The sequence below is a fragment of the Phaseolus vulgaris genome, chromosome 1 (assembly GCF_051622355.1).
Source record: "Phaseolus vulgaris cultivar YP4 chromosome 1, ASM5162235v1, whole genome shotgun sequence".
Classification (NCBI taxonomy): domain Eukaryota; kingdom Viridiplantae; phylum Streptophyta; class Magnoliopsida; order Fabales; family Fabaceae; genus Phaseolus; species Phaseolus vulgaris.
This window is the reverse complement of record NC_143498.1, coordinates 4,407,150-4,430,327: the sequence shown is the minus strand read 5'-3', so window position 1 is coordinate 4,430,327 and position 23,178 is coordinate 4,407,150. Positions and strand designations below refer to the sequence as shown.

At 29.1% G+C, this 23,178-nt stretch overlaps 2 protein-coding genes across 15 annotated transcripts; one reads left to right on the top strand and one right to left on the bottom strand.

Moving 5' to 3' along the window:
- Nucleotides 1-1,640: 1,640 nt before the first annotated feature.
- LOC137816607 (Ribosomal protein S18) lies at nt 1,641-8,656 on the bottom strand. Of its 13 annotated transcripts, none has more exons than XM_068619816.2 (7): nt 8,336-8,475; nt 7,447-7,463; nt 7,232-7,364; nt 4,946-5,403; nt 3,443-3,538; nt 2,540-2,599; nt 1,641-2,133 (listed from the first exon to the last, which is right to left on the bottom strand). In XM_068619816.2, exons 3-7 carry the CDS (start codon nt 7,332-7,334, stop codon nt 1,927-1,929), a joined length of 924 nt encoding a protein of 307 aa, XP_068475917.1. In that variant the 5' UTR covers nt 7,335-7,364; nt 7,447-7,463; nt 8,336-8,475; the 3' UTR covers nt 1,641-1,926. The 13 variants fall into 13 exon arrangements, with proteins under 13 accessions (XP_068475917.1, XP_068475916.1, XP_068475915.1 ...); XM_068619815.2 differs by having other exon boundaries at nt 7,232-7,344; XM_068619814.2 differs by having other exon boundaries at nt 7,232-7,341.
- A 7,455-nt stretch (nt 8,657-16,111) lies between these two features.
- LOC137816614 (glycosyltransferase BC10) lies at nt 16,112-20,513 on the top strand. Of its 2 annotated transcripts, none has more exons than XM_068619827.2 (3): nt 16,112-16,391; nt 16,501-17,261; nt 19,620-20,513. In XM_068619827.2, exons 2-3 carry the CDS (start codon nt 16,761-16,763, stop codon nt 20,259-20,261), a joined length of 1,143 nt encoding a protein of 380 aa, XP_068475928.1. In that variant the 5' UTR covers nt 16,112-16,391; nt 16,501-16,760; the 3' UTR covers nt 20,262-20,513. The 2 variants fall into 2 exon arrangements, with proteins under 2 accessions (XP_068475928.1, XP_068475929.1); XM_068619828.1 differs by having other exon boundaries at nt 16,223-16,391; nt 16,652-17,261.
- The last annotated feature ends 2,665 nt before the right edge of the window (nt 20,514-23,178 follow it).

Below are 23,178 nucleotides of genomic sequence, written 5' to 3'. Positions count from 1 at the left end.
GATTAAGAGCTGGTTTTGCAAGCGTTGTTCCTCATAGAAAATGTATGTTTCATTTTTTTGGCTTCCGGTAATGGTAATCCGAAATATTTGCAATTGCAAATCCAAAATGAAAATGGAGGTGTGCATGCATATACTATTCCCGGAATATTTTATAATGTTTTGTTTTTTATGGATTTTCTATTTTGGAAAATACAATGGCTTATGGAACACCTCCTCTTCTCTTCTTTAATGAATTTTTTTTATCTTATGGGTTAGTGATTTTTGAAATTCATTTATTTTATTACAGATTACCTATTCCAGAATGTATTTCCGAAACTCAATTGCCAGAAACCACCACATCCCATTATCATCCAAAATTGTTAAGGATAATTTTGATATTTTAAAAAATGTATGGGTGTAGGACGACACATCTTCCTTACTTTATCTTTACATGTTAAATTAAGTTGGGTTAATCTCACATGAGGTTGATACAAGTTTATTCGGCTCAGGTCAGCTCAAACAACAAATACCAAAATATGTATCTGATGAAGAATTTTAAATTTTTACTTTTAGATGAAATTTGAAATTATTTAAAAGGTCGAAAAAGTCAAGGTCCTCTCTTAAGCTTCCTAAATTGCTGTTGATTTTGATTGGGGATGTCGTGTGATATTCGGTTTCTGGTCGATATAGGTGATGTACCTACAAAAGGTACTCTGACATCTAAGTCATTGTTTGATATGATATAATTGAATATATTAACACATATTTGCATTAGTTTGTGTGTCTACTTATAGGACCGTGATTGACCTCTAACATTGGATCAAGATTAAGATAGTTTTTAAGGTAAATTTTTTGAATTTTATGAGAATTTTCGTACAATAATTATGATAATTATTGTGTTAAAGGATGTTTATAATATTATGTTTAAAAGACATCCGGACAACGATCCTGATATCCTCTAAAAAACTTACGATATATTAATAAAACATATATTTGAAAGATTAATTTACATAAAAAAAATGTAATTAAAGATTTATTAATCAATGCACTATTTTTTTTAAACCAATTTGGATATAAAATCAAAGGGTAATATATTACTTTTACTTAAATCATTCCTTCTTTACTACATTAAAATATTTAATAAAAATAGCGTATTTTTTTGTGTGCAAACTTTTATTAACTTCCGAATGTAAGCTTCCAAACTCTCCCCTCATAATGATTTTTACGGGAAAATTGATTAAAAATCAATCTCAAGGAATATGGTTTCTTGATAGTTATTTTTTAAAAAGTAAAATAACAAAAAAATAAAACTCTTTCAACTTCAAATTCTAGTAAAACTAAAAAAAAATTATTGAGCCATACACTCCCTAAAATGAACAATAATGCAAGAGTAACTTTACCAATTCATTACTATTCTCAGTTTTAAACAATGAATACAAGTAAAATAGGTAGTGTGTGATCCATTTTTTTCGAACTTTTTTCCCGTAGGAGTTAAGTTCAACATATTTGGGAAAAAAAATCTAAAAACATTTAAAATAAAATAAATTCGATCTTATCATATCATTAAAAAAGGAAACTGAAATAAATTTAAAGGAGGGAGGGTTAATGGTAAACCTTGTTGCTCTCCCTCTATCAATTTAACACATTAATAAAGAACTTGGTTTGAAAAAATTACCTATATTTATCGAACTTCTACTTTATTCATAAAATTCTTAACATGAACTTCATCTGTGAAGCATTTAGGCCAAAAAAAAAAAAAGATTAGGCCACATAACCTTGTGTAAGTATAAATTACAAGTTCCTTAGTAATAAAAAAAAGTGTCAGATGCAAAATTAAGATTCCAATAAATTTCAAGTCTCTTGGCCAAAGAGAGAAACAAAAGAACAAGTAGATGAGATTATGCAAGCTACTTCAACTCCACAAGCATAAGTATCTACACCAGTGTTCTAAGCTTGATCTACTACGTCCAAATCATGTTCCATATCCATGTCCTGCGTCTTAGTTTTGTAAGCAAAGTCTTCATCAAGACTCTCCATAGTTTTTCCAAAAACAAATGACTTTGTTCCCATTGTTGTAAAGGGCAACAAGCCCAATGCTCGAGCAGTTTTTATCTCCCTGGCAACCTTTCTTTGAGCCTTTGCACTAATGCCGGTCTATTCAATGATCAAGAAGAAACAGTGTTAAGATCTCACAATATATAACAAGTTTATGAATTCTTCATTAATACTTAATAGAGGAAGAAATGAGAATTTTTTCTCCAAAAACTAAAATCAACTTATACACAAGTTAAAACTATCATGATTCATGAAACAACTTGTATAAATTGACTTGCACATTAACTAATTTTAACTTTTGGAAAAAAATATTATTATTTTTTATTTTCTTCTTCTATAAATGTTTATAGAAATTTTTATCCAAACAAACTCTCTATATATAATAAGCTTGAGTAGGGGAAAAAATACAAGAGGAATCACTGCAGTACTAATTCTGAAATACCCATAATTTATTTTTCCTCCATCATTCTTACAACTTTACTGTCAATATAGTTTTAGAACTTACCTGGCTTCTCTTGATAATAATTCCTGCCTCTGTTAAGAAATTTGCCAGGAATCTAACATTCTGCATGAAAACATAAATACTACTAAGCCATTCCAAAAATAGCATTAATATTTAATAGGAAGATACTTTGTTATAAAGGGAATATGTTATCATAGTTTCACTAGCAAGAATGAAAGAAAAGCTACGGTGACTAGACAGAGTTGCAACATACATTTACCTCGCCTTCATCTGCCTTCACTCAATTTAAAATTGACTAATCCATAAATCGATTACAACTTAGCATACAGAAGCGGGAGAAAATTTTAGGCTTGAGTTGCAAGTGAAAAACTTAACAAGAAATTTTCATACAACTTTATCAAATTGGTTCTAAGAATGCACAGTATTTAGAGCCATGGATCAAAGCAAACTGGAAGGATAACTTTCAGCTTGTTCAAATGAATCTGTAATCTATATCAATTATCTTTTATTTTTATAGTTAACATACAAGACATCTGATTTAATATTAACACACATGGAAGAGGTCATGATGGTATGGTTAAGGTTGACTTAAACACCATTCGCATAAATCCTAAAATGAATATATATGGTGAGAAATGTACACAAACAACCTGACAATCTACATAAGATAGTTGTGATAATAAAAATATTTTTATTCATTTCCAGTTTTGCTTTCACCAAAGACAATGCAACAAAGCACACACGGATTAACAAAACATTTAATGAGATGCGAAAGTGTCTCTCACTATGAGAACGTGCAAGTCGTGAAGTTAGTTTATTTTATCATAATAGTAATATGCAAAAACAGAATATTCATGCAAGTGACAATTTTCACTGCAACACAGAAATCAGAAGAATACGGTAGATGCATTACTATAAAGAAACTACTCTGACATAAGTGCTAACCCTGAAATCTGCTTTCCTAAGAACTTCTTTGGTGGTTACACTGAATTCCCACCTTACGGGAGGCTTGCGTACACCAGGTTTTGTAAGATCCAGATCCTGTATGAAGAAAGATACTGCACAAATTAGAAAACTAATATGTACCACATAATACAAAATAAACATTAACAGAGTAAAGGTTGAGATATCATGAAGTGAATGGGATATCGTAGCCATAGTTGTTTAAAGCAGACAAAATAAGACCGGTGATAGGATCCAAAGCATTTAACATTATTGGTTAATCATACATACCATTGTATATGAACAATCAGATGCTGATAAAAAAAAAATAAAAAAAAAAAAATATGAACAATCAGATGTGTATATGTTAATTGATCTAATTTAAACCCTTCAATTCAATAGACTGAAATTATGTGTAAATTAAAAAGGATAAACAAGAGACAGCAAACAGAGTAACAGTATTCTGTTCTGTCAAACGACCTTCTAAAAACCACTGCAACAAAAAAATTCTTTCATGAGGAGAACATCATGAACACCCATTCAAAATTTCCCAAATGCGTATTCCCTCCATTTTTAATTGATACAATCAATAAAGATACCTCCAACACATAAGATATCAAGAAATGCAAATCTCTTTCATTACTATCCAACCATATTCACATGCCTTTATCTTACCCACTCGCATGAGCTCACCTAATGGATTGCTATTTCCAACCATTCCCAACATTTTCTGACACCCACATACTGGTTACTAGTGTCTCTTGCTACTTAACCACAATCACACACTTCCTGGACCATTACAACTGTCTGTTGCTACCCAGTCATAGCTTGCAAATCTTGTTCCTTTTTTTATCACCCTCTATTCTGCTACTCATCCAATCAATACCCATCGTTCTTGTTATAATTATAGTAACGAGGAGCATATCCTATATAATCAAGATTATATATGTATTATTAGGAACGTTATTATTTATTCTTGTACTATATCTTTATTGTTAGAAGATATCAATGTTCTTCTATTTATTGAATAGATTCATTTTTCACAATAGGCATCCGTATTGTCTCAGAAAATACAGTTTCAGCTTAATACCTCTCTTTCTCCTAGAGTTTAACAGTTTTTTTTTTCTTTTAGAATAACTTGTGAATATCTCTTTAATGTTGGATATTTTTTTTATTTTTCAGTATATATAATATACATTATGATTATTTACATCAAAGATCTATAATCTCAACTTTATGGCCATCCTGCTATTCCATTATAGCATTATTGGTGCCAGTCACTTCGTGCTGCTATCAGTATTGAAAAAAATACTCTTCACTATATTTCATTCAATACCTCCTACCAAACATGTGTATAATTTATCACGACATCAATCATCAATTCAGACATACAACATTTGATGCCCTCATGCATATGACAGAATTAAGCACAAACAAACATATAAAATTAAAGATAAATATAGAAAAAAGATAACCAAGGAAAATAGGCATTGTCATTCAATTTACCTTTGTATCATATGTATAACCAAGTGGAAAATTGGCATCATATCGAAAAGCATAATCTTCTTTGTCAATTTCTTCCTCATCAAATTCAAAGTATGAGGCAGCATTCTTCAGTCTTCCATCCATTCCATCAAGTAAAGTGTCATGATTTTCTTCTAGGTTATCCATTATATCAGAACCAAAAGCATTTCCTGAACCAGATCTTTGTCGACCCATTCCCTGTTGGTCAATCTTTTCAATAATGGAATCAAATTGGGCATATCTACCACGATTTTCTCCAAACTTCCCAAACTCCTCAGGAGACCATGACTTGTTAGCCTGATGATCACTACCTATTCCCTGTTGGTTAATCTTTTCAAGAGCGGAATCAAATTGGGCATATCTACCACGATTCTCTCCAAACATCCCAAACTCCTCAGGATACTCTGACTTGTTAGCCTGCTGATCACCAGTTCGATTATCTGCTCAAACACAGGGCAAGAATCATAAGGAATAATTTTAAATCCACAGTACAGTTATGAGAGACAGATAAAAAAGATAAAAAATTTAAAACATCGGTATAAAATTTGGGAAATTGTGATTCTAGCAACAGACCACATACTATTGAATTTATACTTACATGAGTTCGGTAAAGTAATAAATGCTAAAAAATCCCAAATGATATGTTATATGTAACGTGCAGAAATCTGCTAGGCCTATTATATAGAACACATGCAATTCTCATCTGATTAAAGTTTAAATCCATAGAGATTTACTATATAACATTTTTCTTTCCTTCTTATTCCAAAGATTATGTGAACCTTCCCTGATTGAATATTCAATAGAAATATATACTTCCTGTTTGGCCTACTACATACTGTGAAAAATAAAAATTCAGAAGTGGAGTTAACTCTTCTCAGCACTGGAAAACATGTACAAACAAAAACCTAAGAACATGAAGAGAAGCAATTTGCCAGGACCCTACTTCACACGAAAAAAACACAAGATGTGGGTGATTAATCAACTTTAAAAAGAAAAAAAGAAAAAATGCTGCACCTTCAACAAGATTGTAACTCTATTAGAACCAACTCAAGTCAGGCCCGATCCTCCATGTAAAATTTCTCATACACTCTAGGAGCCCACCTATTCCCCTCCCCTACGAGGTGCTTGCATTTTCCTTCAGAATTACAAACAAATCTCGATCCCAAGAGTAGGATTTTAGAAAAAGGATGAATACCCTCCAAAGAATAAAATTTTCACATCATATACAGAGAATCTTCAAAACTAAAGGCAGTTCATTCAATATTTACCTCAGCCTCAGTGACTCAGGATGGTAATTCCGTATTTTGCTTTTCTCAATATTAGGTTATTGGATCCAGGATGTTGCAATTTCATGCTTTTGATCATATTGTTGATAAGTTGGTAATTCTTCTATCATCCCAATTTTATCTCACAAAAATTATTTAACACCCTTGCAAATGGCCTTGAGATTAAAGCTACAGGCATTGGTCAAGAACTCTCTTCCACCCATACCTTTGGATTCAGTTCTAATCTTTCCTGATTGTCCATTAAATCTAGCTTCAATCAGCCAACTAACCCATTTCCTTAACTGTTAAAATGCCATTTTCTCTAACTCCTTTGACATTCAGGACCAGAGTATGGAAAGATGATTGGTGCATGTTTTTAATCATTCATGCAGACTAATCTCCTTCTGTTGTTACTACTGACACTGAATATAAATCTCCACATTATCTGAACCTAATTAAGTACTAAAGAAGGGCTCTCAATCTCACCCATTTGTAATATTTTGAAATGTGAATCATGTGAGCTAAATAATCGAGCTTGATCTTCTTTTCCAAATAAAGAAATTAGTCAGTCTAAATTTCAACTCAAAACTGTTTATTCAGATGTTAGGGACCATGACATGTTAGTTCTATCATGTGTTAATATTGTAATAGTTAGTTTAGCCCAGTCAGCTGGCATGCGACAACTGGCTGCAACTGTTTCTGTTCCTTGTAGAGCAAGCTATTTGTAGTTGTATAACCTTTGTTGTGACAGAATTCTAAATGCAATGAGAAATAAAATTTCCACTTTTAACAATGGTGAGAGGCAGGCTGGCAAGCCTTGGCCTTGACCTTTTGGTTCATAAGCAGACTTCCAATCATAGAGGAGTTAAGCATAAAACATTCACAAACTCAAACTTCATAGAAACCAAACACGTATACAGCCAAATCATCAAAATCAATTACCAAAATATCAGCAACAAGGTTGAACATAGCTTCAAAAGGAGACAATAAACAGACCAAGTACCTGTAAATCTCCAAGTGGAAAGACTTCTGAGCGTATGAGTCTGATAAAACTGATGTGACAAATTGACACTTAATGACCTAACTGCAACTGCAACAATCTTCATTTTCTTCCTGCTTTAAACAATTGTTTAACACTGTAAATTTATGAGCTTTGCGCTGGATTTTACAGTACCTAAAATTATAACACCACACAAATCAAAGGGGAAAGTATCTCACTTCGGTTACCCTGAAATCTAAAACCATAAGAGATGTCTCAAATATTTCCATATCCAAGGAGATTGTATCGCAACTTTCAAAATAAAATAATATCTTTCAGTTAAGTACATTCGTAGTACATTTAAGATAAAACCTCTTGCACATCAAAATTTAGCTAGAGAAAGAAGGGTTACAGGTAAGTTGTTTCTAAAGTCAGCATTCAGAAAACACCGATGCAATAAACTTAAATAAATGATATTATCCACACGAGCATTAAGTTCTTATAAGTGTAATAAACCTCAGAGCCAATCATTCTTGATCACACAAGATCAAACATCACCACCCCACCAAGATAATGCATCTTTTTGAGTACTTGTAAACTGCCAATCAAGTAACAAGCTAACCAATTGCTCTACCAGACGACTGAACTGTTTCTAATATCATACAAAAAGCAGTGGAGCAAAACTAAATGTAGTTTCACAAATGCCTGCTATAAGTCACAATTCCAAAAAAAAATACATTTTGAAATATGAAATTTTTTCCTGCAACGCTACATCCGTTTAACTTGGCATGTCTCCTTAATCAAAATTTCCAGGTATCGGACCCAATATAAAAGACACTCTGATTCTAATATTTTTAAATTTGCTTAATTTCTACTTTAACGGCATGGTGTTATTCTGTTCGTAAACTTGTATCTTCGTGGGGGTTTTGTTGATCGCAAACACTGAAAATTTGAATTCAAAAACGAAAAATTCTTATATTTTATTCAGATTGTTCAATTGAAACATGAGAATCAATATTAATCGTCACTTAAACAGGAATATGGTTTGTTTGTTTGTTAGAGAAATCTAAAATATGACCAGAAATGAGGTATGCAGAATATGAAAAAGCAAAGGAGGGCTTACCTTACCTGAAAAATGAGAAGTTTTGGGTGTCCAAATTGAATGGTTCCAAGTAAGGGAAAGTGAGTGTTTATCGTTTGAAGAAGACGGTGGCGCCGCAGCGAGACACTCCCACGACGTCGCTTTACAGTGGTGGCGAGAGCAAGGGCTTCCTTCTTCTGTGTCTGTCTCACACAGGTAGAGCGTCGTCGTTTTGCTACTGGCCCAGGTAACTGAAACTCATCGAGCCGGGCCGGGTCGGGTCGGTGCATGCGAAGCCCGATCCCTAACTTCAAGCTTCGATCCGTTTTGTGTTACAACGTCTCTCCCAGACTGCTTCTTCCTGCACCTCCATCACTTCTTCAGCCACCTCCATAAATTTTCAAATTTCTAGATTTACACTAAGAAATAAAAATAAAAACAATATTTTACACTATGAATTACATAATCTAAAATCAAAAATTACAACTTTCAAATTATGTAATCCTCAAATTATGTAATTCAAAAGACAAAAATTACAACTTTCGAAACCTATTTAACAATTCTCAATACTAGATTACGTAATCTAAAACTTATTTAAAAAAATAAACTTATTTACGTAATTCATAAATAAAAAATTACCACTTACATAATTCAGAAGTCAAAAATTAAAAAATAAAATCATACCAGATTATATAATCTATAAGTAATGATTTTTTACTTCCAGATTATGTAATCCGCTAGGTTTTTTTTAATAAGTTACGGATTACATGATCTAGTATTATCTAGTATTCTGAGTTGTTAAATGGGTTCTGAATTACGTAATCTAGAAATTATAATTTTTGACTTCCGAATTATGTGATTTGTAGTGTAAAATTATTTCTATTCTTTTTTTTTTTACTGAAGAATAATTTTGAGAATTTGAATGGAGATGGCTGAAGAAGTGATAGAGGTGCATGAAGAAGGAGTCCTCTCCCATTTCCTTTCTCTTTCCGTATCATAGATAGATAGGGTCCACGCAAGATACAAATTAGTAGGTTGGATCATATTAGGCTGTGTTTTACTTATTGCACCCTCATAATTGTTATCTGCACCTTCCTGTTAACAACAAATAGACTAAAATATCCATATAGTATAGTTATTGTTGTCATTGTGTCTTCTTTCTACTCCGATGCACTTACTCTCCTATTATACCATTGTTGCTGAGTTTCGCGACAATAATGAAGACATTATGGGGTGTTGTGGAGAGCTTTTAAAAAGCTTAAAAGTCTTGGTTGAGGAGAGGCTAAAGATGATGGAACAAAGAGAAAGTAACATGTTAAGTTTGTTGGGTTTAGTGGAGATTAAATAGCAAAACATATTTTTTCTCTTCTAAATTATCTAATCAAGAAAACTTTCAAATTCTTTAATTTATAGTAATATTTCTGAATTGTTCAACCCAAAAAGAGAGATGAAGGTTTATGGAGGGTTCTGAAAAGTTTATTTTAAAAAGTTTGTTCTAAAAAACAAAATAATATATTATGAGAAGTTTGTTCTCGAAAAAATCTCATATGTTCTAAAAAAAAACTTGTTTTGAAAGTAATATGCATGTCACTAATGAGTATAGTTTTACTCATACTTTAAAGCTTTAATAATATTGTACCATAGTCATTGATAAATCTATTATTTTAGTTATGATTCATCTAGTTTGGTTTATTTGGGTTTGAATTGTTATTCCTATTAATCTTGTGTTTTTAAGCACAATAGATGGTCTAATATTTTTTAGAGTAAACAATATAACTAGACCGTCTAGTGATTATATGAAGGAAACGGTCCAACAACACATCTGTCAAAACTCAACTGAAGAGAAAACTTCATAAATATCAAGTGTAATGAAAATGAATGTGTAGAAAGAGTCATATGTAAACAACATAGACTAGACGATTTGAAAGAAACGTCTACCACTTCGAGTGGGTCTCATCAAGCAAAAGTCAAAGTTGTTTTTTTAATCAACATAGAAAACAAAATATAAGTAGATGAATAAGATAATAAAATTTATAAAATCTCCAAAACATAAATCATTTGCAAAAATACGAAGAAACAAAGTTCATAGTCAAATTTGAAAGAAAATATGAGAATTTTGAAAAATTGGAAACTGATAAGCAGTAAACAATATTTGAGACAAAATATATTTTCAATTATTTTCTTTGATTGAAGTTCTTAGTTAGTTTGTTTAGTTTCAATTAATCTCTTGTTCACTTAGTTCAAAAGGTACGAGATAAACATATCACGAGTAAACATTTAAAAATGATTGAGATATTGAATATATAAATAGATGTTTGTTTTACTCATTAAGAGATGAGTTTAATATTATTTGACCATATACCCATATGTTTTAACATATTTATTTTGATTTTTGTTTATGAAACATTTATTTTAAAAGATTTTTATAATAAGTAACTCAAAAGTCCATTAAAGTAACAACACAAAAAATAAAATAATCATTTTAAAAATATTGAATTGCAAATGATAATTGTTCTTACAACAAGGACCTGTAAGTCGCTCTGATGCAAAAGTCGGAAAAGATGTAATGTTCATTAGATAAAAATCAGTCTTACGTTGACCTCCTATTTATAGGGTTTCTTTAATGGATTTCACTTTACCTTTGGATTTTCTTTCTACACCGTTTTATTATTTACGCACCCCCTAACGCAGGTTTCTATTTAATTTGGCCTTATTATAATAATATTTATATTTTGTTTTATTCTTTTATGTATAACCTCTCGGTTATGTCTATTATTTAGCTTCCGGCTTAACCTCTCGGTTTTAGCCTACCAGTACAATAATCATGGAGTGAAGAAAACGAAAGACTTACACTTTTATTTCTTTACTCCTCTTTCCCTATTTTAAACGGCTGGATAAAGTCCAACAATTTTTGTGTGTGAAGTATAATATATAATATAATCAATAAAAGGATAATAATATTAAAAAATATGGAAATATTTAAAGCTAATATGATATAATTAATTAGTAATAATTTTTACATATAAATATAAAAAATTATTTGTAATATCATACAATATTAAATTATTATATTATTTATGTATATTTTAATTTATCTTTTATTCGAAGTAAACGCTTAAAAGAGTCTAGAAAGCTTGTAGTGTAATTGTATGTTAATTCTTGAGTTGTAAATGTGGAAGATGTGAATAAAATTAATATGTATTTTTTTTTTAAAAATGTTTGAATGGAAAAATGAATTGTTGTGATGGTTTGAATATTTTTTTCATTTGTTGATAAAACCAAGAGAAATTAAAAAGGCTAAAAAAATTAAATATTAATTTATTTACATCTCTTTTTTTTGGTGTCATTATTGCACACAAAAAATTTAATAAATTAGAAGATACTAGTCATAAATAGAAAGAAACGACATTGTTTACATTAAGTTAATTATTTTTTTAAAGCAAATATGTATAAAAAATACATGTATTAGTTTTACTTAATTGCTAACTTAAATCACTTCTTCATTAGTTTAAGAATGTAAATAAATAACATAAATCAAAATATAAATAAAATCTTTGTAGATACTCAAATATAAAAAAAAAAAACTTAAAAAAGCAATATATATATATATATATTTTATTTTTTTTATGTGTCATTTGACAAATAGCTCATCGTTTAACACATAAATAAACAATCTATAGAGATTAAAACCGAAATATAATTTTTAACAATAAATAAAATAGAAGAAAAACATAAAGACCATATAAAAATTTGCAAATTTATATAAAAAATAGATGTGTTTTTTTTATGTGTGTTTATGTAAGAGGTAATTTGACCTAAGACATACGCAGTTCTCAACTTGTCACTGTCAAAAATGGTCCCTTTTGAGTTAGGAGAACCCCATGTTGATATATAGCTGTATAGTTTGTCAATAATTAATTAATGAATTAATTAATTAACTAATGAATTGAAAGCTAAAGCATACATTTTTTTAATCTTTTATGCCGTCCCTGTCTATACAGACTAGGGGGAAGTCAAACATTTTGTGTATTTTTATATTTTTTTACAAATAAAAAAAAGAAAAAGTATAGGATAATCATATTTTATATATATATATATATATGAATGTGAGTCACAATTATAATAATATTATAACGATATTATCTTAACGATAAACATTCTTTTATTAGTAATAAAAAAATTGAACGATTTTAAGAGTGATTCAACTCTTATATATGAACTTAATCATAATTTTTCTCATTAGAGTTACTTTCAAGTCTGTCTATACAGAACTCTAAGTTAATTCAAAAGAAAACATCGGGGACAAACAATCATACAACTTAAATGAATACGTCATAAAATTATTCTCATACAAACCAACGGATATATGTACCAATAAAAAAGAAAAATTATGCAAAGTCACATACTAAGCTTTTAATTGAACCAAAACAAAAACTTCCAATACATTTAAAATTCAAACATTTATAAATATAAGAATGAAGAAGAGATTCAAATGAATCATCATTTTATTAATCATTTGAAATATCTATTAAGATTAAAATTATAATATAATTAAAAAAATAATACTCAATAAATATATATATATATATATATATATTAATTGATATTGTGGTAATTTACTTTAACAAAGTTATCAATTGACTTAAAATAGAAACATAATGCTAACTTGAACAAATAAATTACTATTATTTTAATACGAGAGTATGGAATATTTATTGAAATGATAACGTCAAACTCTTAAAAGTCCATAAATTACAAATATAAAATATTTCTTAATTTCTTTAAAAAATATGTATTAATAAATTAAAGCAAACAAAATCATAATATTATTCTGAATTTCAAAACAAATAACATTTTAAATGTGTTATTTATTTTAATAATACATTCATTATACTTGAGCTCATAACATAATGTTGGAGAAAACGATCAAACAAAATACTATTTTTTTTAATATGAAAATATGAAATATTCCATTCAAATGATAATGGGAAACTTTTATGCCCATGAATTACAAATATTTTTTGTTTTTTTGTTTTTTAAATATGTATTAACAAATCAAATAAGTGTACAAATAAAATGGATAGTATTTATATCACAAAGTTTGTGTAAATTTGAATCTTAATGTCAGTATACAAATATGGCATGGTTGGTGAAGGGTTTTGTACACAAACAACAATTAATAGTTTTAATACATATAGATATTTTAAAATGCTTCTACATTTTTCTAGTACTAAAGTATTTTATTTTGTAAATAATTTTATATTAACGCAAAACAAATTGTTTTCAGAAAGCTAAAAAAAAATAGGGAATATTCTAAAAGTTAAAAAAATAGTATTTTCAATTTCAATTTTTTATGTTTATAGAGTAAAATGTATTTATAATCAAAAGTTAGAAAATCATTAATTCCATTTTATATTTAAAGAATTGTAAATATATTTGTATTATGTTTGTATATTTATTTTAATATTTTATATTGATTATAGTTATTAATCACAATAAAATAAAATAGGAATGATTTATTTCAAAATAAGTTTATTTATTTTTATATTTAAGGAATATGACTCCTAAAAATATCAGAAAAAATATTAGTTATAATGTAAATTGACTTTAGTCAGAATAAATTAGTGAGATATAATATTATTTTTGTGACATCTACTTAAGTTATAAAATATTACGAAACAAAGACATGATAAAAAATTGTATAATTATTTAAAAAAGAGTTGTGAATTAAAAAATAATTATAATTTAAAAAGTAATAAATTAGTTCTTTTTTCTAATTTCATCACAATATTACTTTTAAAGATTTTGTTATCTTTCTTCAACCATCACTGAGACTGGTAGGAGAAATATTTCTAAACAAAAAGTCAAAAGTGGATTATTTAAATCATGACCAATGGTTTAAGGAACTCAAATTGAGATGATTTTAAGCAATTAAAAATATATTTTTTAAATAATTTTATTATATATTGTATGATTTTAAGATAATAAATAATCTCAAGATTGATGCTAACAAATATTGAACAAAACTAGATAAATTAATTTGAATTTAATATAAATAGGCTGATAATGTAAGAATTTCTATACAATTATACAATCACAAAATTCCCAATGTGATTATGGAAATTTGTTGACTTTCATAACCATTTTTTACGATAAATGAATAAATAAACGATTTTGAATTTAATTAACATAGATTGATGATACAAAAATATATGTCACGTAACTAAAAATATTAAATGCCAAATATATTTTTTAACAAATTTCGTAATAGATAGTTAAAAATAGCAAACATGAATTTTAACAAGTTGAATTTAAAAATAGAAAACTTTTAAACTCTATTAATTATATTCCTACCTAAAAACGAGAAAGAATAAGGGAAGTTACAAAAGTAGGTGTACGAGTAGAATCATCTTTAATTCAAAAGTGTAAAGAAATTATTTCAAAATTAGAATACTCCTTATCTAAATTTATTGCTCAAAATGTCATGAACAAAGCAAAGTTATATAAAAAGATACATGAAAAAAATATTTTCAAAAATTTATATATGCTTTTTTATATGTTTTGAGATGGATTTATTAGAAAAATTTAATAATAATGGGATGTGAGTTTTTATTTATTTATCAATAATGCTTAAATAAACTATAAATCAAAGTTTAATAAAATATTATGATAACACCTTGATTCAACATTTCAAGATAATAAATCTGTTATTTTTTAATATATTAATATTTCAATCGTCTTCCATATAATTACTTATACTATTATATAATGGGATATATTATTTGATAACTTCTTTTTATATCATCTTTTAATTAGGAAATTTCATTCTTTAATAAATAAAAATTAATTTATTATTTAATAAGATAAAAATTAAATATTTTTTTCTTAATTTTCAAATCATTAAATAACTTCTCTTCTTATACAGAGTTGTTATATAACTTTTTAAATATTATTTTGAAAAACTATATATATATATATTAAATTGTACTATTTTATAATTTTTAATTAATTAATTATTGTTCTAGTTCAAAGTTTAAATACTCTCCAATATAAGTTGAGTGTTTTTTTATTTTCTAAATCTTAATATAATTTAATCTTTAAAATAGTTCAAAATTTAAATGGTTTCAAATACAAGTTGATGGTTTCTTATTTTCTAAATCTGAATGTAATTTAATTTTTAAAATTATCTTCATCTGTTTTCAAGTACTACCATTAATATTATTTAATTCTTAAAATTCTCTTCAACCAATTTCAAGTAACATAAAAAAGATATTTCTTAATTTTTTCTAAGATTTTAGATAATTTTACTAAATATTTTGGTTAATAATTAATAAAACATATAACAAACTCTTCACATAAATTACATTCTTAAAAAACAAAAGTACACAACCCTCAATCTCAACTTAAGTAGAAGAAAAAATTTATACAACAGAAATAAACTCAAGAATAAATCATAATATAAATTCATTATTTAGATGATACACAAACTTTTTAGATAAATTACATTCACTCTTAATAGTAGATAAGAATACTCAATCTCAAATCAAATAGAGAAAGAGATTTATCTGGAAAAAAAACTCATAAATAAATCAGAAGCAATCAAATTTATAGGAGATAAACACTACAGTTATAAAACAATTTGATTAAATTTTAGTGAGAAATTAAAAGTAAATTTTTCTAAAAATGGAGTAAATGCTTTATTAAAGCTCTGTTCCTGTCTTGTCACAAAGGAAAAGAACAAGAGAAGTTACAAAATCAGAGGGCTGATACAGTAAAGTTTGATGCAACAATGTAAATACACTTAATGTGGGATACAAAAAGGGGCAAGAAAATTTGAGATCAGCTTCAAGATTCTGTATCCTTATTATTATTCCTCACATTCACATGACGAGGTTGCAACTCTGAATAAGAGAAGTCGTAGGAACAGCAACCTTAACAACAAATCCAGATTCACTTTTTTTTTTTTTCATTGATTTATTTCATCAATATCTCCAAAATCCACACCTACTAGTCAATACCATCTTTCAGTACACTTTTTATTGTTTTCACTATTCACTCTCCTTCATTCGCTCCATCTGCACCACCCTTTTCATCTTTGGTTTGGTAAGATCACCAAAAAAGAGAAAATAAAAATCCTACCTTTTGCTTCTATTCTTTAGAAAATCTCTGTTTTGTTATTACCCATGTGCTGTTTTTGTTTTTGTTTTATCAGCAATACCCATGTGCTGTTTTCTTGTTGTTCCGAACATCACATGCTCGAATGTTGATCTGGCACCACTGTTAGATCTCGGGGTTTATGTTGTGGCACATCATTTTCTGAAGTTTTGATGACCATATGATGAATTTAATTCCTTTTTATTCAGTGGTGGCTTCCTTTGCATTCAAAATCGGATCTTACATAGAAGCAAGAGGGTGGTTGCCATAGAAGATTCTGTTTTTTTTTTTTGGTTTTGATTTGTAATTGTAAGCAAGATGCAATCTAGGGGTGTGGCCCTTGAAGAGGGAAAGGAAAGAAGCAGCCAATCGAAGCCTTTGAGACCACTGCGGCTCCTTGTGTTGTTTTTTGCTGTCTGTGTTGTGTTTTCAGTCATTAGCATATACACGGTTAAGCATTTTGGAATTGAGAGTGTGGTGACTACAGTGAATTCCAATTTTCAGCCATGTTATTATGAGGAGCCTGGTGGTTTGGATAAGTGGATTAAGCCACCTTTGAGCCTGATCCACAATATGAGTGACAAAGAACTGCTGTGGAGAGCTTCTTTTGTTCCAAGGATCAAGAATTACCCATATCCTAGAGTTCCCAAGATTGCATTCATGTTCCTGACCAAGGGACCAATGCCTCTGGCACCCCTTTGGGAGAGATTTCTCAAGGGGCATGAGAAGTTGTTTTCCATATATATTCATTCACTGCCCTCATATCAACCTCAGTTTCCTCCTTCATCTGTCTTTTACGGCAGGCAAATCCCTAGCCAGGTATGGCCATATCCATCGTATGTTGCTATTTGTTGATGAAACTGCATTTGTTCTGTTTATCCTAGTAGACACCCCCTGATCTGAAGTTGCCAATGCCAAGTTGTTGCCAGTTTAGTTGTTTAAACTTTTACATGGTTCATCTCTGTTCACAAATGTTATGTCTTCTCTTAAGCTCTGTTTGTGCTTGTTTTAAGTTTTTTTACAAGAATTTAGCTACTTCTGATGGTGGCATCAATGCATTTGATTATAGGTACATCTTACCGTCTGAATTCTGCCTGGTGTAGTATTGGTAATGTTGATTTTCTTATGAGTGTTACATGTTTAGTGCGTCAAGTTGCTAGACTCTTAGGCAAGGAATTCAGGAAGAGTCATATTAGTGGATGCAAAACATGCAGGTTTACCATGTTGTGAATTTAGGTTTCTAATAGGCTTGAGTCAAGGTAGTACTTTTTCAATAGCTGTGTGATTAAAAGAATTATAAATTTTACTTAGAAGATGAAGATGGTTTTAGAATGTGTTTAGATGAAACATGGTTTGTATTAGCCTTGGATGAGTGAGAACATAGAAAACAATAAGTATACTACCTAATTATCTATAACTTGTTACATATTAAGAATTATCCGTTCACGAAATATCATTGTATCTACAAATCTTATGTAGTGTTGCATGTGAAAAACATAAGTTGATAGAAAGGTAAAAAGAAGATTATCCTGGGTATATTTGATAGATGTATTCCTTGTTTCCTTTTGTAATAGTTAGGTAACTCTGTAGCCTGAGTTAAGATAATGTCCTATTGGATTAATCTGCAGATATTTAGGATTTTACAGGAAGAAAGAAAAGTTAGCTTAATAGATTATCATTGAGGACCCTTTTAGTGTTTGCTAAGCTCAACGGCCTACTTTTTCAAAAACTTAAGCTATATAGGTAAAAAGCACAAGATCTGTTCTAGAGCCATTATATGTCCTTAAGGTGTAAACAATACACATAAATACTCTATTTTGTGAAAAAAATCATATTAATTATGCAGGATAAGGGTGGTAAGGATCTAATTCCAAACAACTTGGTCATGGAGGCTTGAATATTAGACAAAGGATTAATGCTCCTAAAAGTTTACACTGTTAGAAGAATGCATGCGATTAGTTTTATATCTCTATTTATGTTAAAGGATTGTGGTTTTCAGATTTTATGTGGTTATTAATCATATGAAAAGGGCAGAGGGAGACCAAGAATGGCACTCTACAGGAAGTCTTCGAGAGAGATCTTATGATGAATATCTCTAAAGGATTTAGTCTTTAATTGAGACCAATAGTATTATATGATCCATGTAGCCAACTTCATCTTGTGGCATAAGACTTTTGTTGTTCTTGTTTGATGCTTTTGGTAGCTACGGGCTTGCAGTCTCATGTATCTGATGTTCTTGGTCAAAGTAACTCCCTCAATGTTAGCTTCCTAATTGGAGGTTAACTACCTTAAACCCGTTACAATTAACGTAAGATTCGGGAAATTCTCTGACTTGGGTAAAAGCTTAGAGCACAACCAGTGATTATAAAAATCGATTTCATAAAAGCCTTCAAAAACATCAACCATGAATTGATTTAACTGGCTGGTAAACAGTAAACCGTTTAGATGACCCTTTTACTTTGAGAATTAGATAAGATATATGTTGTAAACACGTAGACTAACATAGCCAGTAATTTTTTCTGTGTTTTTTAATGTTTTGAGTGTCTTTTTGCTATATCTGTAATGGAATTGTCAATTTGCACAGAATGGTTTAACTTCAAACAAGTATGAAGCAATGTTTACATGTGTCCTCTGCAGATCCGTAGTGGTTGCATTGAATTTTTTACTCAGGTGTTAACATGGTCATGCATAGATTCATATGTGCACATTATATATACAGACATTTTATCACAAATGCGTAACTTGAACCAAAGAGCTCATAAATGCAATGTTGTTAAATAATCATTATAGCCTCCTCACCATATAGAACATGGCATTTTTCAAAATCTTCTCCATAGGCAATTGTGAAGGGAAGGCTCCACCTGTGCGCCATAGGCCTCAATGGCATGTTTATATGGTGGAATTTTGGCTTTCCACCATCGATAACCTTGCATGAATGTATTATAAGCTTTTACTTTTTTCACCATGAATTTGCTACATTTGGAATTCAAGACTTAAGGTTATTCTTGTGGCATTTTTTTTTCTTAACCTCTCTTACAATTTTCTCAGCATTGAGCTTCCCATCCAGCATTTACTGGTTTCTAATTGGCATTAACTTTCTTTTTGAATTTCTTGTGAACATTCATCCAATTTGTTCTTCGCATCTATGATGTTGATCTTTTGGCATTTCTTTTGCAGGTTTCTGAGTGGGGAAGAATGAGCATGTGTGATGCTGAAAGAAGACTCCTTGCTAATGCATTGCTTGACTTCTCCAACGAGTGGTTCATTCTTCTCTCTGAGTCATGCATTCCCATCTACAACTTCAGTTTTATCTACCATTACATAATGAAGTCCAAACACAGCTTCGTGGGTGCATTTGATGATCCGGGTCCATTTGGAAGAGGGCGCTACAACGAAAACATGGCCCCTCTGGTGAACATCACCAAGTGGCGCAAGGGCTCGCAATGGTTCGAAGTAAACCGAAAGCTCGCCATCACCATAGTTGAAGACTCAACGTTCCATCCGATATTCGAACAATATTGCCGGCCGGCTTGCTACGTCGATGAGCACTACTTCCCCACCATGCTCACCATTCAAGCAGCAAATGTTTTGGCCAACAGGAGCATAACTTGGGTGGACTGGTCTAGGGGTGGAGCTCACCCAGCTACATTTGGAAGAAATGACATCAATGAGGAGTTTTTCAATAGAGTTCGTGGAGGTCATACATGTTTGTACAACAATAGAAACTCTTCAGTTTGTGTTCTTTTCGCCAGAAAATTTGCTCCTAGTGCTTTGGAACCTTTGCTACATATGGTGGATTCAAAGGTATTGGACTATTGACACATATTTTCTTGTCACTTTCCATTGAAACTGGAGGGAAAATAGAGATGTAGAACAAACTTCTTAGATACTAGTGAGATTCATAATATGGCATGACATGAGATGATGATGATAATTGCCTTACTGGAGAGTGCTAGGTGGTAGAGTGAACCCCATTTCATACACAAGTTTAGTCATTTTTGAATGTACAAAAGATACATGTTTGATCATACTTTTGTTTAATATTAATTCCATGGATCTTTGTTCTTCTTCTCTTTTTACTTTTTAAGGTTTACAATTTGGAGATTACCACAAGATTGCTCATCTCTCTTGTCCTTTATATGACAAAAATGAGAGAGATATGAGAAATAATGGAGGCACAAAAATTATTCTCATGAAACAAGAAAGACAAACTTTTTGACTCATTATTAAGACTACTTTTAATAAAACTTGGAAAAATACCAATTTTTAGACTACCTCTTTAATTTGAAATTAAACATGTGATTTTTTTTTATTTTTATTTTTACATTTCTGGGTTATTTTCTTGAAGATAATTATGTATAAGTTGAAGTCATGTTACAAAATACAATTTCAATTATTTTTAAGACCTAGTTTTCATTTTTATTTTTAAAAATTTAAATTATAGTCATGCTTTAAATATGTTTTCTTATTAGAAGTTGTGTTTTAAAATTCAGCTTCTTTAATAGAATTTGTTTTTTAAAATTCAAATTCTCTGTTGTATTTTAAAATAGGATTTATGATACTCTATAATTTAACTAAAATTGATCTATTTTGGTATGTTTTTGAAAAATTACACCAAAACATAAAGTGTTTATTTGAGAGAGAAGAAAAAAATAGACCGATTGGGAGAGAAGAAAAAGTAACGTATGTCAAATGAATGAAAATAGAGGTTGTTTGATTGAAAAAAAAAAACTCTATATTATTAATTATTTATGTTGTATTTATTATTTTTAAAAATTGTTTAAATTTGTCTATTTGGTTTTCTCATTTTACTTTAATAATATAATTTTTTTGTAGATGTATGGTTATTTCACTTATTCGGAAGACAAAATATTAAAAGATTAGGTGGAATATTTAGCATTACCATAGTTAAGAAATAAAGGTCCTATAATTCTAAGCTGGTAGCTAGAATAAAATACAGATAAATCAAACAAATACTTTAATATTTAATGATAAAAGTGTTACATTATGACATAAAACACTTAAATATTTAATTAATTTAACATATAATACTTTTGCTTAATTTATTCGTCATATAATCACATTACTATTTTTTCCCTTTATTTATTGGTCACACTATTGCATCATTAAATTAATATCCAATTGAAATGAATGTAAAATGTATATACACTTTGAAACTTAGATAATAATGATCATAATGTTCCTAATAATGAAAAATCAACGTTAAATATTTGAAAATTTAATGATAAAAATTACAAAAGTGCGACATTTTAATAATAAAATATATAATTGAAAATAGGATAAGTATTTAATTCTGAAATAGAAGTCACTTTAAATTACTCACGTCATTACATCATTAGTAGTATAATAGTCAATGAATATAAAAAAAAAAATTTAAAATTCAGATGATCAAATCCAGGAAATTGAAAATTTAGAATAAAAATTCAAAAAATATAAATTCTAATGATAGCATATTTAACTAAATATTTATTCTTCTTGATGCATAAAAAAACACCCCATTTTCATTCTTTTATGTTCACTCTCACTTACCCTGTCTTTAATCTAATGGCAATTAGTAGTTATTTCATCTAATGAAAAAAAGGCAATTGCTTCTTGCACCATACCACTGCACCCAATCACATGGAAAAAACTGAAAATACCCTTAAAAAATGGATACATATAAAATTACATTTTGGATCCTCTTTTCCGAAACACAATAATCTCTTCTAGATAAATTTTTTCGGAATGTATTATTTTCAGTTCCAATTTTTTTTATCTGAAATGGAATTTTGATTTTTTTTTCTGGATTTTTATATCCGAAACACAAAAATTTCCTTCCAGATTTATTTTTCTAGAATACATTATTTTCAATAATGGATTTTCATTTCCAGAATAAATGATATTTTCAGAGTTTTTAAAATTATATTGGATGCAGGTTCAAAAGTGTTGGTTGCAGAGAGCATTTGCCTGAAATAAATAGACTTAATTGGGGCACATAATTGACGTTTAAACAATGTGATTATCCATGGTTGTTTCTTCCTGCACCCTCATATATTTTTCTCTCACTTTCATAATTTTTCAAATTCCAAAAATACTCCTCTGTTATATTTCAAATTATGTAATCTAAAAGTATTTTTTTCAAATTCGTAATTAGCTTCCAAATTACATAATCTGGAAGTCTTTTTTCAAATGTATGATTAGTTTTTGAATTATGTAATTTGGAAGTTTTTTTAGCTTCCAAATTATGTAATTCGAAAGTCTTTTTTCAAATGTATATTCAAATTACATAATCTGAAAATTACTTTATAAGATGACATAAGAAATATAAAAAAATATTTTCACGTAAAATAACATATGGAGGTGTGAAGGTGCAAGAAGAAACCGTCTTATCCCATCCTATCATTCTCCCTTCTCTAGTTTCCATTCAAACAATTTTAAGAAAAAAAAAAAAAACTGGCTAAATACATTAGTAACTAACCATTTCAAATAAAATACTTTAGATAACTACAGATACGCTCTTCACCAGTTAGTTTATTATTTTAAATCTGATTTCTTATTTAAAATTTCAATTAAAATAGTTCGTGTGTTTATTTTTAAATTTAATTATCTTTATTTTTATCTCGTGATTTCGTTATTTAAATGTTATTAGTTTATGTATATCCTTGTTAGGTTGCCAACAATAACAACACAAAAATAAGATTAAAAAGAAATTATTTTTATTAACATTAATTTTATA